Source organism: Lytechinus variegatus, chromosome 3, assembly GCF_018143015.1.
Source record: "Lytechinus variegatus isolate NC3 chromosome 3, Lvar_3.0, whole genome shotgun sequence".
In the NCBI taxonomy this organism is placed as follows: Eukaryota; Metazoa; Echinodermata; class Echinoidea; order Temnopleuroida; family Toxopneustidae; genus Lytechinus; species Lytechinus variegatus.
The window spans coordinates 27,370,856-27,388,968 of NC_054742.1; the positions used below are offsets into that span (position 1 = coordinate 27,370,856).

The following is an 18,113-nucleotide window of genomic DNA, read 5'->3' on the forward strand; positions in this document are numbered from 1 at the left end:
TATTTTACTTTATTTACTCTTTGCAAATGATCAATATCTGGGTCAAGTCAGGGAGCATGTGCAATTCAAAGTTGAGAGAAAATATCGAGCATGAGCATGCGCGGTTCTGCCCATGAAAGTATATCGAAAAATATACGGAGCTACAAGAAAATTATACGGAGCTATTGCAGCCATGTGTTTTCCTATTGAAATTATACATTGTCACGTGATCACGAATTGACCAATCGTTTATCTAGAATACTCAAGAATATTCATAAGAGGGATATAAAAATATACCATTGTTGGTAAATATTGCATTACAATTGATAAAAGAATAATATTTCTGAAAATGATCATATAAAGTATATGATGATGATTACACAAATTAGTTCAACAATACAATAATAGTGGTGATTACAATAATACTTATGTTACTACTATTTATGATGAAATAAATAATAATGAAGAAAATGATGATTATGATAAAAATAGTCATTATGAAAATGATAATTATGTCACACCAGCAACAATAAAGAATGATACTGATTATAATGATGATAATAAAAATGAGAATTAGGAGTATTCCTAACTCTCTGCTTTAAGAACAAATTTAGATCATTACTCACCTGAGAACGATCAAGCCATATCCACACTCAGCCATGTACACAAGGTGGTTGGAAAGGGCCTGTTTATCAATGTAGCTTAGCATTGTTGTGTGCCCTTTTGGTCCTGTGTGTTGCCTTGACAGTGTGTTCCTCAAGGTTGCATGTGGAACCCCACATCTGACCGCAGCCTTTCGGATGGAGCATATCTTTGACACCAACCGCATTGTTTCTTCAATGCTTTCTGGTCCATAATTCACATAGCTAGAAAGGTGTCCATAGGATTTGTCTGTAAGAGTAATATATAAAATATATATTCAAAATAACATCTGATATTTTTGTCAATTTGTTTGTAATCGCACTTTCTATCACATCAAATCAAAGCCTATCAATTGACATCCATTTTCCTCTTTAACTCTTTTAAATCATCAAAAATATATTAGAAATATTTATTTCATTCTTCAAATATGCTATCTCCATTCCATGGATCCACCCTTCAAAGCTGTCAAAATCTCTTACCCTGCCCCTCACTTCCATACACACACTCTTCCATCCTTTTAAAATCAAATTTCACATGATATTGTGATCTGAAACTGGATAATGATTTAAATAGAGAACAATTTGCGTATTTGAATAAATATGCGCGTGCATTTTTCACATTTCACCTAGAATCTCGGCATTCTAAATACCCCTTTTTTTATAATGATAAAGCGAGCGCTAAGCGTGAGCTTAAAATATTTTATATTTCGATCTGAAAGGGGGTCAATCTAAGCTCTGTATTTCAAACACTTCATAGGAAAATTGTGAGGTGGATATGGATATTGGTTAAAAAGAGCTTATATGTATCATTACTTTGAGTTTTGACCTAGGACCGGGACATTCTAAGAACATTATGTCATATGAAAATGATGACAAACATGTATTTTCTTTTCCTAAGTGCGAGATGAAACTTGTCGATATTCCATTCTAAAAAAAGGGAAAAGTTTGATTATTAAAGTAATTTACTAATCTAATAAGCCTAATGAGAGCATAAAATCTGTTAATATTATGGCCTAGTTTTCAGGCCGATTTTATAAAAACAAAGCAATCTACAATTATTTTTTTCTTTTATTCTTTATCAGAATAGAAATTTAAAAAAAATTAAAATGTGTAGAGGTATGTCACTAGACACTGCATCATTTTATTTGAACATAGTTTAAATTCATACATTTTATCCACATCATAAACTCAATAAAAAATGATCACGGACGGACAAGTGAGCATTGTAACAAGATGATATCTCCTGCTAATACCGTGGAATGATCCAATTATGAAAATGAGTATCTTTGCTGGGCAGAAATTTACAGTGAGGCATCATTGATCATTTCAACTCAATTGTAGTCACTAAATAGGAGCCAGAATACACAAGAAGATGTACAGGTTAAAGGCCCGACCAGAGCTAAAAGTGAACAAATGGTAATGTGCATAGGACAACATAGTATTTACATGTAAAGCTAAAATATGCTTATAAACCGCTTGACAACTGAGTTTTTTTTATTTCAAAGAAAAACTAAAAGTAATGGTTTTTGACAATAAGCTGATTTAGTTTGTCAAGGATACAAATTCATAGCAGAGGTCACTAATCTTACATGTATATGCACAATTTTTTTCTTTTTGACGAATATACATGTATGCCTTCAGGTTTGACAATTATTTAAATTGATCTTGGAGGGCCAATGCTAGTTTTACTACAGCCCAATTATTACCCATTGCAATATTTATTATTTGCTTTATAGTAATTCCCTCTCCAACAACAAAATGTAAGGTATTGTATGTAATCATCTAATGAATTATTTATGGATTACATAGTGGAAAATTCTTTTGCCTCCTCTATAGTTTCACTAAACATTGAATTTTGTTTGTTATTGCAGGAAAGAAGAAAGGCAAGAAGAAGGGGAAGACTCTGAATCTAAATGAGTTCCTGTCAACAGGTGATAATACCCCTGCTCCTGGTACCAGCTTTGTTTATTCTTCAAAATCATCATGGGCAGATGAAGCAGCAGACGCAGATGGGGATTGTAAGTATCTTTTGCATCCTTTACAAAAGGATTTCATAATTTACAAAAAAAAATGGTTCTATAAAGGAGGAATTTAGGAGGGATTCATGAAATCTACTCAGATTCAAAATTACCTTGTAGATTTAAGCCATTGTTTAGTATTAGACATTGTTTAACAAAGGATGGTTTGACTTTGTGACAGTTTCCTCTTCAACACCATGGGGAAATTCCAGCACAACTCTCCCTGAGCGTATATCCCTGCCTACTGCACCAAAGAGTGCCCAGCAAGTGGAGATAGACAAGAGCAAGCTTCCACCAAATCCTCCTTACACTATCTACCTTGGCAACCTACCTTTTGACTGTGCAACAGAAGATATCAAGAAGTTTCTCAATGGAGCTAACTGTAATGTAAGTCTTTAATGATCAATATTAGTCATCAATAAAATGCAAAGCAACTTTTCCCCATCAATTGCACCTTCATAGAATATAGAATGATAAGTATAGAATGTTTGAAAAACATTGCATGGGCTGAGTCAAAGGTATTGTCATTCAAATGACCGTTAAAAGCATAAAAGATTTGCCAATCTTTTTAACCATATACTGTAGATCGGGCAGGGGGGTGGGCGGTCTTAAACAGTTGCTGAAATTTCACAATTTCTTTTTATATTCATGAAATGGCCCTCTATTTTCTATTTTTTCTTGAAATTCTTCTGATTTAGTTCGAAACTACAAAAACAGAGGAATAATATTTGCCTCTGAAAGATTGTTTATGATGTTACACTTGTAAAAATTTAAGTCCCACACGCAGATTTTCATGGTGTTGCAAAAATAAATGAAACAACTGTTGATCGTTTAATCCTCGATATGTGGGTAGTTCTAGGGGTCTTGCCGGTAATTTGCCTTTATTGTTCATGCTCGGCTGCTTGAGTAAAATCTTGGGTAATATATGACATAATGATATTCCTATCTTATGTAAAAAAAATTAAATGACTGTTGTACACTTTCTAAAAATGAGCTGTTATAATTTTTTTTAATTGTTTGTGTTTTGGCTGTAGGTGAGTGATGTTAGGTTACCAACAGAGGGAGATACCCAGCGGCTTAAAGGCTTTGGATATGCAGAGGTTGATGATATGGAATCATTGTACAAGGCACTATCCCTCAACAATGCAGTGAGTAATTTTTGCATCTAATTTCATCGTCAATATTTCAACATTTGCATAGAACAAAAGAGTTACTTTCAAAACTACTGCTAGTACAAGGCTGAGTACCTGGAATTCATAATACTGTGAATTGTAATTCCTGCATCATCTGGTTAGATCTGAATATTGTTTCTGTTGAGTTGATAGATGAATTTTTTCAATAAAATTTTGAATATTTATTTTAGTTTCCAGAGTTCCGCAAAAAATGTTTTCTTGCACTCCTGCTTTTTTATTTTTTGTGGAGGATTTGAAAGAATTTATCTCTATTTCCCTTGCAGCAATTAAAAAGCAGACGGATTCGTGTTGATCTGGCGAGTCAGGCTCAAACAGGTTAGTAATAGTATTTTTATCAATGATGACTGGTAATTCTAACAGGAGATAACTTGAATAAGATCGACATAAGGTCTGTATTTATAGTTCATTGGGTGGGTATAGTAAAGATGGAAAAAATTATTGAGCAACAATGACATGGGGATGGGGGGTGTGGGTTCTGAACCCCCATTGATGAAATGTAGGCAAAACAATACTTATATGCCTTAATTTGCATATTTGAAAATGTATTAAGAGGTAAGCATGATTCATGTTTTAAATGAAAGATTTTACAGTATGAAATTCATTATTGAGTGTGGCCAGACTTTTTCTTCTGCCAGGTTACGGTCTTGGTAGATTGATTTAAGAACTGTTACATCAGGCAGAGGGTCACATTATATCCTGCTCCTGGACTAGATATCAACACTGTTCTTCATCTTTACTCCATTCATTTGCTGTATATTATTGGTTTTGGATATTGTGGAAGTGGTTTATGATACACCATAGACCCGTTGCATGAAACTTTTGTCATAAAAAAAGACTCCAGGAAATAAATCAAAAAAATCTGGCAAACTAAATAATGTCATTGAAAATTACACATAAAAATGGCAAAAGTTTTTTGCAACGGGCCCAGAAGGAAGAAATGAAATGGAGAATTGAGAAAAAGATTAGAAAGTAGAGTATCTTTAGGAAATGAGTGTACTTCTTTAAACTTAAGAATGACTTTAAACCAGAAAGAAGTTAAGAGGATTGAGTAGTTGGAGAGTTGAGAGAAGGGGTTTTCTTTAGTCGGCGAGTGGAGTTGTAGAACAGGAGAGAAGACTTGACGTTTCTGGGAGGTTGACTGTCCATCGTCAGGAGAGGGACAGTCGTCTGAAATTGAATCAAGGCATCATATTTTGTTCTATATCATGGTAATTATGTCCATTTTCTCTGCTTTTGCATATTCTCAGATGGCAAAGGTGGTGACAGAGGCTTTGACAAAACCCCTGGTGATTGGAGGAGATCTGATAACTCAAATAGAAGTGAATGGAATCAGGGTATGTTCTTACTATTGTACATGCTCCCCCTGATAACTTAAATAGAAGTGAATGGAATCAAGGCTAACTAATCAACCATATAACTTATGAGTTTCATATACAGCTTGTATATTTTTAAAGCAGATCCTATTCTATAAAATGTTAAATATATATAGAATGTAGACAAAATTTTGTGATATATTCGAAGAACAAGGGGGAAGTAGTTAAGTTTGTAATGTTTTAGATTAGTGAAGCTCTACAGTCAGCAGGCAAAAAGAGAATGACCTTAAAGAAAGGTTTGGTTAAATTTATGTCATTTCATTCTGTAAGTATAATCTTTGCTTATGTTCTGGGAGGGGGGGAATCCTCCATTAGCTATCTTTTAAGACACTTTTCAATCGTTAATTTGTTCATAAAGGTAGAATTCTCTTGTTAAAGGTCCAGTTAACCTATTGGAAACTGAATGATTTTGCTGTAATACATTTTGCATAGACTCCAACCCGCATATATGCAGGCTCAGTCTCTTTTGGGTTAAAACTAGTTAACTTAAGCTACACTTTCGTTGAGTGCCAGTTTGTTGATTCTTTAAACAGGTAAAGATTATTTTAGTCCTATAGAAAATAGTTTATTAAATGATATTGCTATGACAGAAAAAAATAATGAGTATATATCTTAGGCGGCTATATTTCTCATGGATTCCGTAATCTGATTGGTTGATTTTTTTGTGAGGCAAACCTGTATTTACCTATTTTTCTGGGTCACAAAGATCAAACAGGCAATATGCGCCTGTATTATCTATTTGGTGTGTGGCTGTTTTAATATTGTTTTCATTGTTACGTGCATGCTCAGTGCTGATTTCAACCAAGCACTACTATTTGTGCATCAATTTCGATGGCAAAATGCACATTCTTTTTAATATGATCATTGTGATGTCATGAATGACTGTCTTTCCAAAATCACTCTCAAAATGCAGGGTTTTGCATTGTGTTTAGTTCTATTCTTTTGCCCTATTCTGCAATAATATAAAAGATACACTTAAAGAGATAAAATCGTTACACCCTGCTTGTTCTTACGAAACACGGAAAATATCTATGTTCTGGTTTCATGTTCCATTCGGCCTCTGGCCTCCTGGAATACGGAACGAGAACGTAGATATTTCCTGTATTACATGAACAAGCAGGGTGTAACTAATAGTATCATGAATTCATTGTTCATATTATTTAGTCATAGATATTGAACAGGAATGCAAAATCTAGCATTCAGTAGAAGTGTGAATTTGAATTTCTATTTACTCTAGATTTACATTTGGATTGACTTTGATAACAGTATCACACCTTATGCTTGATAATTCATGTGAATGATTTATAGGTTTTATAAGAAGGAATTGACGTTTTATTGGATATTGATTGCATGGGTAATTGATGTGAAATTGAATGAAGTTGAATTGGCTTTCAATCTGGCTTTCACAGGTGGAGATAGATACGGTAGCTCTAACAGACCTAGTGTACCTAGCGAGAGTGATAGAGATAGATGGCGGGATAGAGGAAGTTCTGATAATGCTGGCAGCAGGGGATATGAAGGGGATAGAAGTTATAACAGAGACCGTGGAGGTGGATATGAACGGAACTATGATCGTGGAGGAGTAGGAGGAGGAGGATTTGAAAGGAACTATGACAGAGACAGGGGAGGTGGCTTTGGTAAGGAATGGGATCGTGGGGGTGGTAGTGGCGGCTACTCTCGCGGTGGTGGATCCCAGCAAGATTATGGTTCTGATAGACGGAACGACAGAGGTCCCGATAGGGGCTATAATCGTGGTGGTGGCCCTGATAGGGGGTATGACAGAGGCTATGACAGAGGTGGTCCTGATAGCAGCTATGGTAGAGGCGGCGGCCCTGATAGGGGCCCTGACAGGGGATATGAACGGGGAGGACCAGACAGAGGTGGAATGGACAGGGGCTATGAGAGAGGTGGATATGGCCCAGGCAGAGGAGGGTATGACAGAGATGAAGAAAGAGGTAAATGAAGTCATATTGTCTGAAAAAATATTACCAATGAGCAAAAATACTTTGCAAAGTCAGAAATTATTGTATAAAATCAATCATGTAATATTATTCTGAAGTGTGAAATGAATAATTGCTTAATTATACTCTATAGATAACAGTACAAAAATCCATATTTTTTTTATTGGAGACCTTCATAGATTTATTCCTTTTCAACTGTCCCTAGTAGGAATGCAAAAAGGGATGTTGTAGTAAAATATAGCTTCAGTGAAGTGTTTGATACAATTTCTTTTTGAAAGTCATGTTTATCAGTTCCATTGTTGAGTATGTAATGTGTACAGAAATTTATTTGCAGATCAGTGGAGGAGAAACGATAGCAGTGGGCCTGCAAGAAGAGGAGATGAAAATGACTATGGACCTCCTGAAAGAGGTAATGTAACAAATGAGAATAGAGTCTTAATTGTAGCAAAATTATTAGAAGGCTTGTATATCAACATAATTCCATTGCAATGATGACTTAATTATTCAAAAGATGTTTGTTCGTGTCTATGTCGAAACAAAACAGAGACTTCCTTCAGTCAATTAGCCTGTTAAGGATAGTAAAAGTGATGAGAAAGCGTAGGCTGACATGACATTCCTGTACTAAATTTAAATTAAAAATACTAAATTTCACAGTTGTTAGGTGGAATCTACATGGGAGACCTCACAAGATGTAGGGAACAATCATGGAAGACAGAAAAGTTTTAAACTTTACCCACTTATGGCCTAAGTAACAGGATGGTTTTGAGGAGAGCTATCAAGGAATTGAACTTTCCATCCATGCAAAGTAAGAAAAATATATAGTAAATTAAGAGGCTTTAATGATGATGATGGGTTCTTGTAAAGCTCCGGTATCCGCCTCGGCTGGGCACTCTAGCGCTTGCTCAAAAATAGGAAATATCCCACAAATTTCAATGTCTTCAAAGAGTAGGAGAAATAATTTGTAAAAAAATACCCTAAACACTGATGATGAATGTCATGCTCAGTGTAGTTACATTACAAATAACAGAAGTCTTGGAAGTAATTTTTGTTTTTTTGTCATAATACAGAAACACCTCGTGAGAGGAAGAAGCTGGTTCTTCAGAAAAGAACACAACCCATTGAAGAGAATCCTACCAAAGCAGCAAGTACTGCATCAATCTTTGGAGGAGCTAAACCTGTAGACACTGCTGCTAGGGAAAGAGAGATAGCTGAGAGACTTGAGAGGGAAAAGAGACAGTTTGAACAACAGAAACACACACAGAATTTAGATAAAGAAGTCCCGAGGAAAGACGGGTAAGATCACAAGAAACTAAACATATTGATCTTGGACCATTAAAGGGCGAGTCCACCCCATCAAAAATTTTGATTCTGATAAAGAGAGAAATGTCAAATAAAGCCATACTAAAAATTTCATCTAATTTCTCTGTAAAATAAAAGAGATGTGGCATTTTAAATTTAATTTGATTTCATGAGACAGTTTATGCACAATCTGGTTGGTAGGAAATTCACGGAGCTGAGGATGTCACCCATGCTCTTATTTTCTATGAAATGCGATTTATTTGAATTTTCTCATTACAATGTGAAACAAAGTTTGATTCCTCCCTGAATATGTGCAGTTGCACTCATTGTTGCCTATGGAGATTTTTTGAAGAGTCTGTTTATTGTTAACGCTGCAAAAATTGAAATACAGTCCGACCTCTCCCATCCAGATCTTTTGTTATCTGGACGCACTCTTGCCAAGATTTTTTTTTTCCAATGTAGTACGTGGGGAAGTGAGATTTCAATCTGATTTCAATCTAAAATCAACATTCCTAAGCAAACTCACTTTGATAACATATTCTCCAATATAGTCTACCTGCAACCACATTACTTGGGCAGGATAATTTTCCAGTAAATCAGGGGGCAAGGCAATTATTTTTCACATTCTCTTTTTCTTTTATTTTGTGTAAAAAACGTCAACACGTGTCTCGCGCGCTTAGGTCTCGTCTTGCACTACAGACAGCGCCATCTATCATGTTTGAACCTACAGTGAGTATGATAATGGCTGACTTTGCGAAGCTGCAATGCCTGCTGCAATGATCCGATTATCAATCTTAGTTTCATTGAGTCATTCTCTTTCGAGGTATGCTAGATGTATTCCTCAATTATTTCAGCAGGTAAATTATCCTAGTGTTCAAGCAACCAATCGATTTCATTTCCCTAAAAAAACGCCTATAATTTGCACTTACACAGAGTGATATACTGTCTGTTTGCGCTCATTACAATAGATTATGTGTAGGTACCATTGGGGCGGCAGCTGCGTGTATATTTGATATTGGGTCTCCTAGTTCCGGATAAATCCCTTATCCAGATTGATGCTGGTCCCAACGTGTCCGGATAAGAGAGGTTGAACTGTATTGTATTATTCATACGATAAAATTTATCTGCATTCGTCATATCGCTTTATTGTATTCTTGGAATGCTTGCTGTAGCTCTGATCCCATTTTTTTTTTTAGATACGACTAACGGATACCCATAAAACTTGGCTGAGGATGATTGTAATCATATTCCAATCTTTGAGATATGGTATCCAAAATGCAAAAATTGTGATAAGTTCAAATTGCGAAAAGTTCTTTTTGCAATGCAGCTCTATAGCTAGTGTTAAGGAGTATTGCAAAAATATTTGCAATCAATTGCAAATTTCAGTTGCAGATTAATTTCAACCCTCAAAGAGCCGGGTTATTTGGACCACTCTCGCAGGGCTAAATAAAGCAAATGAATTTATTCTTGTTGATGTAAGAAGCAGACTAGTGATCAATAGTAAATTTGCAATTAATTGTTAGATATGATTGATTTCAGGACCTAAAATTGACTTGAAATCAATTGCAAATTTCTTGCAACACCCAAATAGACTACTGGTACTTTGTTAAATTAGACACTTTATTGGGAGATACATTCCTTAAGGAATTTATATAGCACAGTCTATCTAGGGATGGTCTATTCCATGGTTTATTATTTTTGATCAACAAAGTGATAAAAGTTTTTTTTTATTTGTGTATTTGTTGGTGATAGCCCAGAGCATACCACTGCTCGTGTAAGGAGAGACAGTGAAAGATCAGAAGGAAGGGAAGGAAGAACACGTCACAGTAGCTCAGGCTCAGGAAGGGGAGGTCCAAGACCAGGTGAGATGAAATATATACTCTTGTCTGATCAATAAGACGGGTTGGGAAATCTGCAATCTTGAGTGATAATCTGATTTTGAATTGAATTACATCTGAAATCACTTGTTAGGCTTTTGGTCTGATATGCAAGACAACATGTTTTACTGCCTTATTGCAGGTTACCAGTAATTTGGTCTTATGTTTTAGGTTCATGAGATTTTAAGGAAACTAAAAGAATTTATGGTGAATACTTTTCATGGATTATGCCTACATCCACAGTTTTTTTTTTAGTTCATGGCTAAACTGTTTTAACAAGGTACATAGTTTATAATATGGTTTAGACATTGATGCCACCAGTTTGAAAAAAAAAATGAATTTTACCAATATAAAGGGATGGATAGCAGGACTGACAAGAAGAATTCAAATAAACTGAATCCAAACTATTACAAATAGCTTAACATGATAACGGTACAGTGAGGATGCATTCAAAACTTATATAGGACTAGTTATCTAAAGACCTTAAGTATAGTTTACCTTGAATAATATTTTGTAAATGTAACATGTATTATAGGAACCACGGGAGCGTTCCATCAAAATTTATCAACCGACAATCGGACAACTTCATTTTGATTGACTGAGAAATATTGTTGCTATGGTAGCTGTCAGATAAAACAGGATGTATTGGATGAAACATCCAACATGTCCTTTCATAATGCACTCCCCTGTTTACAATAAAGACCATCTGGGTCCCGTAACACAAAGGTTAGCGATTGATTGGACGCTTGATTTCTACAATTGATTGTACATTGTAGCCAATGGAATCAATCGTAGAAAAATGTTCTACGATCATTGCTAAGCTTTGTGTCACGGGCCCCTGATCATACAGATTGCTTTTGTCTCTTTTGGGTGGTCTTTATTCAGGTTTCACTGTAATTATTATCTTTATTGGAATTGTAACAGTGACAAAAATATAAGCATGAGCGAAAAAAGAAATCATCTATCAATCTGATTTTCTTTTGGTTCATAATGTAGTAATAATGAGAAGAGAAAGTGAAAGGTCTAATGATGAAGAGGTATTCCATAAAGACGATCAGGCACCAGTCTCGCCTACTCCTACATCTCCGCCTCCACCCAAGACTCCTACCTCACCTAGGCAAGAAGATGTTAAGTTAATACCAGCCCCACCTCCAAAGGTTAGTCCAAAATCAGTTAAAGGTCAAGTCCATCTCAGAAAAATGTTGATTTGAATCAATAGAGAAAAATCAAACAAGTATTATGATGAAAATTTCATCAAAATCGGATGTAAAAGAAAGGTATGACATTTCACAGTTTCGGTTCTTTTTAACAAAAGAGTTATATGAACAAGCCAGTTACATCCAAATGAGAGAGTAGATGATGTCACTCACTCACTATTTATTTTTTTTTGTATTGTTTGAACTATACAATATTTCAATTTTTACGAATTTGATGATTAGGACCTCCTTGCCTGAAGCAAAAAATATGAAAATAATGGAATTCCACGTGTTCAGGGAGGAATGAAACTTCATTTCACATGACAATGACGAGAAAATAAAAATATTTCATATTTCATATAATAAGATACAAAAGAAATAGTGAGTGAGTGATGTCATCAGTTCCTCATTTACATGCTGACTGAGATGTGCATATAACTGTTTTGTGAAATGAAGCAAAACTTTAACATGCCATAACTTTCTTATTTTACATCCGATTTTGATGAAATTTTGAGTGTTATGCTTGTTGAATTTTTCTCTTTTCATAAAAATCAAGTTTTTGTTGAGGTGAACTTGTCCTTTATGATTTCATCACTATAACAATATTTTTTTTAATTTGAATTTAAAAATCCATTTATTCTTATGGCATAGATAATGGGAAAAATGATGCTGTCATTAAAATCAGAGTTAGTCTTTGATGCCTTAACTAGCAAGCATTTGGCAAGCTCAAGCAGATGATGTTTTGAAAATCTATTAATATAACCAAGATGCATCCCCCAATTTAGTAGACTGCAGTTTGCTTGTTGAGGTATCTGTTTACTTGACTGGTAATGATTGGTCTGTGTTGTGCCAAATATATCTTCTGTAGAAGAATTTTTCACATGTAAGCAATTTTCTCAATTTGAAATGCTGAATATTTTTTATGTGACAGGAGAATGCATGGGCAAAGCGCAGTGAGACAGTAGCATCACCTCCAGCCAGCTCTACAGTCGGCAAATCTTCACACGCTTCACCATCAGACCGATCATATAGTGAGTCCGGTGCATGGAGGGACGGTGATAAACCAAGGGGAGGAGGAGGTGGTGGTAGGGGAGGAGGAAGGGGTGGAGGGCCATCTGCGAGAGGGAGAGGTATGTCATCAAGAGGTAATAGTTTGAACTCATTGTAACTCATTAGGTGGTTTTAGACCGCCTCGAAGTTCGTCAGTTCCAGGTATTCTCTGATCAGGAAATTTACCCCGATCAAAAAATCCCAGGTATTTTGGTAATGTGAAAGCAAACTACGCGTGATTTCCCCGAAAGAAAATACCTGCTAAATAGTAGGTACTTGGCGAAATTACGAGAACTTTCGCGGAGATTTTTCCAAGGTCGCAGGTATTTTGGCGATGTGAAAGCAAATTACAGGAACTTTAGCCCAGCGCGTCATTGGGCGGGGCGGCGCGGGTGGTTGCTGGGCTAGTGAATTTGAATCTTGTGCCTTGCCTGCTTATCAGACCATACTGCGCATGCTCGTAACTTCGGGAACTTATCCCGAAGGGTACGTTTCGGGGCGGTGTGAATGCAGGAATAATTAATGGGTATTTTTTAGCCAAAAAAGGTTCTCGTAATTTAACGGGGATTCTTGTGATTGAGGCGGTTTGAAACCACCTAATGTAGTCTTTCAATGAGCAGACATTTGGGGGGATTTCAGTCTCATCAGTGCATTTAATCACAGAACTGGATGCTGGTGCTCTACAAATCGCTGTATTAGATTGGATAAGGTGTTTGTTTGAATTGAATGATGAAGTAGAGTTTATATGTTGTTCATTAAGTGTTTGCATTAGAAGATAATGTGTTTCTTTTCTTTAGGCTGGAATTGGTTATAATTTTCTTTCGAGATGTCCTCAAAAATGAAATATGTCACAATCAAGCTTTTAAAGCTGTGTCCCTTATTCATGGGATTTTATGTTCGTTGATCTTTTCTTGTATGCAAAATTATTGGTGTTTGGGGGAAAAAAACTTTTCTTCAATAAATGAAGAAAAGAAATTAATATTGATTTTTTTTTTAAATATTTTTTGGCATCTTTTTTTTTTTGGGGGGGGGTGTTCAGCTCATTGATAATCAAACTCTATATGTTTTGGTAGGAGAGCATTCAGTTACTTAAACTTGAAAATGGCTTTAAAGTATATTTTTAATGAATTAAAAATGAATAAGAATAAGATATCTTGGTCATGGCTCCATATACTAATGTACTTTTATATTTAAATCTTGCTGCTATTTTAATATATTTTGCTTTATTTAATATCAGAAGGTGGTGGACGAGGAGGAGGTGGAGGAAGAGGACAGCCTGATGGTGAGAGAAAATCAAGAGATGATGGACGAAATAAACCCCCTGGTCCTATGCCCAAGTATGAGGAACCAAAAGCTAGGGTAAGTCAAACTTCATGATTTGAATGGCATCAATAGGAAAATGGGAACAGCAAAAAGCATCAAAATGTTTTACATAACTTTTTGTATAGTGCATGTCAGACCCCAAATGACTTCACTTACAAATCAAATTTTCATCGGCAAATCCTACTTCTGTCCAAAATTCTTAAATATATCATAATTTTGTTTTTTAAAGCAAATTGACGTTTATTTTCTGAAAAGTATCGTAGAGGATTTACATTAAAAATTATGGAAAAAATTAGGTTCAAAACAAATACATGTAGTGCAATGAAGTAATAAGTTACACATAAAAAAAGGTTTTTAATACTCTTTGAACAATAGCTGTTGATGACAAATTGAAATCTTTGTAGAGATTTGACAGACAGAGCAACATGCAATATATTCACAATGATTATAAAGTATTGTAGTCCATAGACAAATAAATGAAATACTCGAATATTTTCAAATCTTTTTATGTCAGTTTGGTTGTTTGCTGGAAGCTTGACGGGCATAGTAACAGCATGCAAAGTGCCAAAAAAGTGGATTCCAAATATAACAGTCAAATTCAAATCTTATGCACACCTTTTTAAAGAATTATGTGTGGAACAAAAATGTAATCAGTGATCAGACTTAGTCAATGTGCATTCTTATTTTTTCACACAGAAAAATACTGACTTTTTGTAAAAATGTCTTATGGATGCTAAGAATACTGAAAATGCAAAATTCAGTTGGTAGCCCTGCAAATGAAAATACTGCTTTTAAATGGAGTACTGCAATGCAGGGAAGGCTGCTAGGGTTGTATTGCAAATTTTACTTCAGTTAATACCCATGCTGATTCTGAGATTTGCGAATTGATTTATTTATATTCATTTTTATGCAGGACTGGTCAGATGCCAATAAGTTTTCATCTCTCTTAGAAGATGAACTTGGGAATGCATCAGATTAACACCTTTCTATGAGATCAAGTTATTTCAAAAATCTGTTGCGAGAGCATGGAGTATCCAAAGGTGTAGCATTTTATATTTTCACTTTGCTTTTCACTATGATATGAGTATCTATGTTTTTTCCATGCTTTCGTGAGATTTTGAGTCTCAAAATTCTTTTTTTTTTACTTCCTTTCAATTTAAAGTCTGTTTTTAAGTTTAAGTAAAATATATTCATTTACAAAGTTTGAATTCAGCTTCAAATGAAACGAATTGGCATGGATACCACAAAACACATGTGTGAAAGATTCAGACGAAAAATATGACATTTTGGGAGAAAATACAAAATTGCTGGGTTTATTTTGTCGGGATCCCCAAAACATGAAAAATCTGTTGTAGGTTTTTTTATTTTTAGCTTAAAACCATTTCCCAACCATGGTATGTGGTGAAAATGTGAGTATTCAATATTTGTATAAAGCTTCCTGATCATAAGCAATTACCAAAGTTGTAAGGAAAGTGTTTGAATTGCCTTTATTCAGACACACAAAAATATTTCCGAGAGAGATGGCGCTAAAGCAGAGAAATGGAAGAACTCAAATTTTTCACAAATTGGTCTTTGAAGAGTTAGATAAAATGGTCCTTACTATTTCAAAAGATTGGCATGAAAGAATTATATTTTTATGTAATTCACATTTTTTTTACAAAGCTTTAGACAGGCATTTAGTTGACTGTAGTAATGCTGCTGTTGAAGTTTCTTTGAAATGCTCCCTCTGTATGTCATGTTATCACTATGGCATAACCAAGTTAATTTAATTCATCTTCAAACAGACTCATTTTGAATACAATGGACCATGTTAATAAAAATCCTTGTAGTAAAAATTACGATATTGTGAATTTTATTGATTGTAATCTGTCTTATAAAGAGAATATAAATGAATGGTATCCATTTTATGGGTTTTTTTAAGGTCATGTGGTTTTTAATTTCTATTAGAAAGTAAAGTTTAGTTTTATATAAAAACATCAAATTGGATCCAGGTTAGATTTGATGAGATGTACCCATTAAAATCATAAATTTGAAATGAAAAGTTTTTCTCAATATATTAGACAGGTACGTCATCTGAAACATATGCAATGCATTTTCATTTACACTTCACGACATGATGTATGCAAGTAAGACATTAGATTCAAGGAATATATTGGACTAGATTAACCTGCCCTTCCGTAGTATCTGTTAATCTCTTCTATTAGAAATTTTAAATTTGAATTATTCAAAGGAATGCCCTCCAAAATGTTATTTGTTTTAATAGAGGCAGATATGGAGAGAACAGTTTTTAATATGTAGGAAACTTCTAAAGTTCCAGAGTTCATTGAAGATGATCTTTTATGAGGTTGTAAGTTTATGACATTTTATGCAACCTCACTCATCCTCATTTAATCTTCATTTTATTCAATATCATTTTGTAATTGATCAAATACTGTGCAAAAATTAAATGGTAAAAACAAAGTATTTTCAATGTTTGTATTGAGGGTACATGGACAAATGAAATTTTATTTGGAAATAAGAAAAATTTGTATATTTTAACACAAATATCTGAGATGATGTGACAGCACAATTTGATGCCTATAGAACATTTTAGTTGTCATATTTTCTTTAAATGCAACCAATAACAATGTATGACAATACTCGCAATAATCTTTAAAATGTGCTGTGAAATGTGAGATTCTTGATTTTTTTTTTTTTTATGATAACATATTACATTTAGCTGAAACTTGGTATACAGTGATCCAGGCCCACCTGTGATAAATCATGATTGATTTTCTCTGAGTTTTGTTTTTAAGCTCAACTCTTCTTTGTAACAGTCCCCTGGAACTTTGGCTGTGAATTGATATTTTCTATTTAAAAAAAGAAATAATTCCTAAGTAAAGATATCGTATATGCTCCCAGGCTATAAGAATCCAGTTCATCATCTGTCTGATTCCATATAAAAAAAATTATTCAAATCTTGCTTTTTGATGGTCTTAGCGTTTCTCAATAAAAATCTCAAATCAGGTAAAGAGTTAAAATTTATTACTTAATCATGATGATGTTCTATTTTCTGCATTTTTATACATTTTCTTCCTTCAAGGATGATTATGCTTTAAAATATTAGTTATCTAGTATATTTCCATTTTAGTGAGAAATATTCACGATGAAAATGAGTTTTCACAGCAATGTTTACAGTATATAGGTTATGAATACATCTGTCCTTTAGGAAAAACACTGGACCTTGCCTAGAATGATTGCGATCTCTTCAGAATTTTATTATCTAGGAATAGGAGCAAGGCATTAAATGATATGATCCACTTTGAATATTTTCTTTGTAACATGCTTTACTATGTGGTTATTTTTATCTTGTCAATATCCTCCATTTTTCTGCTGTATTTTTTTCCTTCCTCTCATATTATCTTCATACTTTTCTAAAGAGTATTATCTTTGCTTCAGAAAAGTTTGTTGGTTAAAAATTGTGAATGTGTATATTAACTTGAGATTTCGATAATTGTTGTGAATGGAAACATATCTGAATTGTTTTATTTAGAAGGCGAGTATCACATGACCACCTTTTGATTGGAGAGAGGATACTCTTATTCATCAAATGCCTGATTTTAGAATTCAAATGTGGCAAAGCCCAATACTGTATTTCTGTACTACATTTTAAAGATCTATCTTGGTTATTTTTGGAGTATTTCTCAACAGCGTTCATATATGTTTCTTGAATTATGAACTTGAACGTATGAAATTTTGAATGAATGCGAATAAAGTACAAAAAGATGAAGATTAATTTGATCGTCAACTTTTTATCATAATTTGAAAGAAGGGACATAAGTGAGTGTATGTGAATGAGTTTGAGGGTTGAGAACAAATCTCCCTGAGATTTGCATGGTGTTGAATGGGTATTTTCTTTTTTTATATCCACCAAATCACAAAAAGTAATTGATGTTTTCTGATCAGAAATTCTACCCAAATTATTGAAAAAATAGGTATTTTGCCAGTCAATGCAAATTTTAATATCCAGAAAGAAATTTATCACAAACTGTAGTATGTACTCAAAAGCAAATTGGTAGATTGTTCTTGTGGGAGTTGTGTGCGTAGTCTATTGGGGCTGACGCTTTCGCAATTGCCCGAGAGATGTTTGTGATCATTTGGTCTCAATATGCGTTGCACACAATCGCAACGGTTGTAAGCAGTCACATCACTAACTGGTTTGCC

The 18,113-nt window shown here is 34.4% G+C and overlaps 1 protein-coding gene across 3 annotated transcripts in view; it reads left to right on the forward strand.

The window, feature by feature from the left end:
• The window catches only part of LOC121410665 (eukaryotic translation initiation factor 4B-like), a 34,612-nt gene extending 16,933 nt beyond the window's left edge, over nt 1–17,679 (forward strand). Inside the window, exons 2-14 of one of the 3 annotated variants that reach the window (XM_041602896.1) lie at nt 2,492–2,638; nt 2,820–3,025; nt 3,673–3,786; nt 4,095–4,146; nt 5,079–5,165; nt 6,614–7,159; nt 7,500–7,574; nt 8,233–8,458; nt 10,217–10,326; nt 11,338–11,498; nt 12,469–12,682; nt 13,825–13,946; nt 14,824–17,679. In XM_041602896.1, coding sequence (XP_041458830.1) covers nt 2,492–2,638; nt 2,820–3,025; nt 3,673–3,786; nt 4,095–4,146; nt 5,079–5,165; nt 6,614–7,159; nt 7,500–7,574; nt 8,233–8,458; nt 10,217–10,326; nt 11,338–11,498; nt 12,469–12,682; nt 13,825–13,946; nt 14,824–14,889 — 2,126 coding nt within the window. In that variant the 3' untranslated portion in view covers nt 14,890–17,679. The remainder of the gene's footprint in view (nt 1–2,491; nt 2,639–2,819; nt 3,026–3,672; nt 3,787–4,094; nt 4,147–5,078; nt 5,166–6,613; nt 7,160–7,499; nt 7,575–8,232; nt 8,459–10,216; nt 10,327–11,337; nt 11,499–12,468; nt 12,683–13,824; nt 13,947–14,823) is intronic. The other 2 variants (XM_041602897.1, XM_041602898.1) reach the window with 2 other exon arrangements.
• The last annotated feature ends 434 nt before the right edge of the window (nt 17,680–18,113 follow it).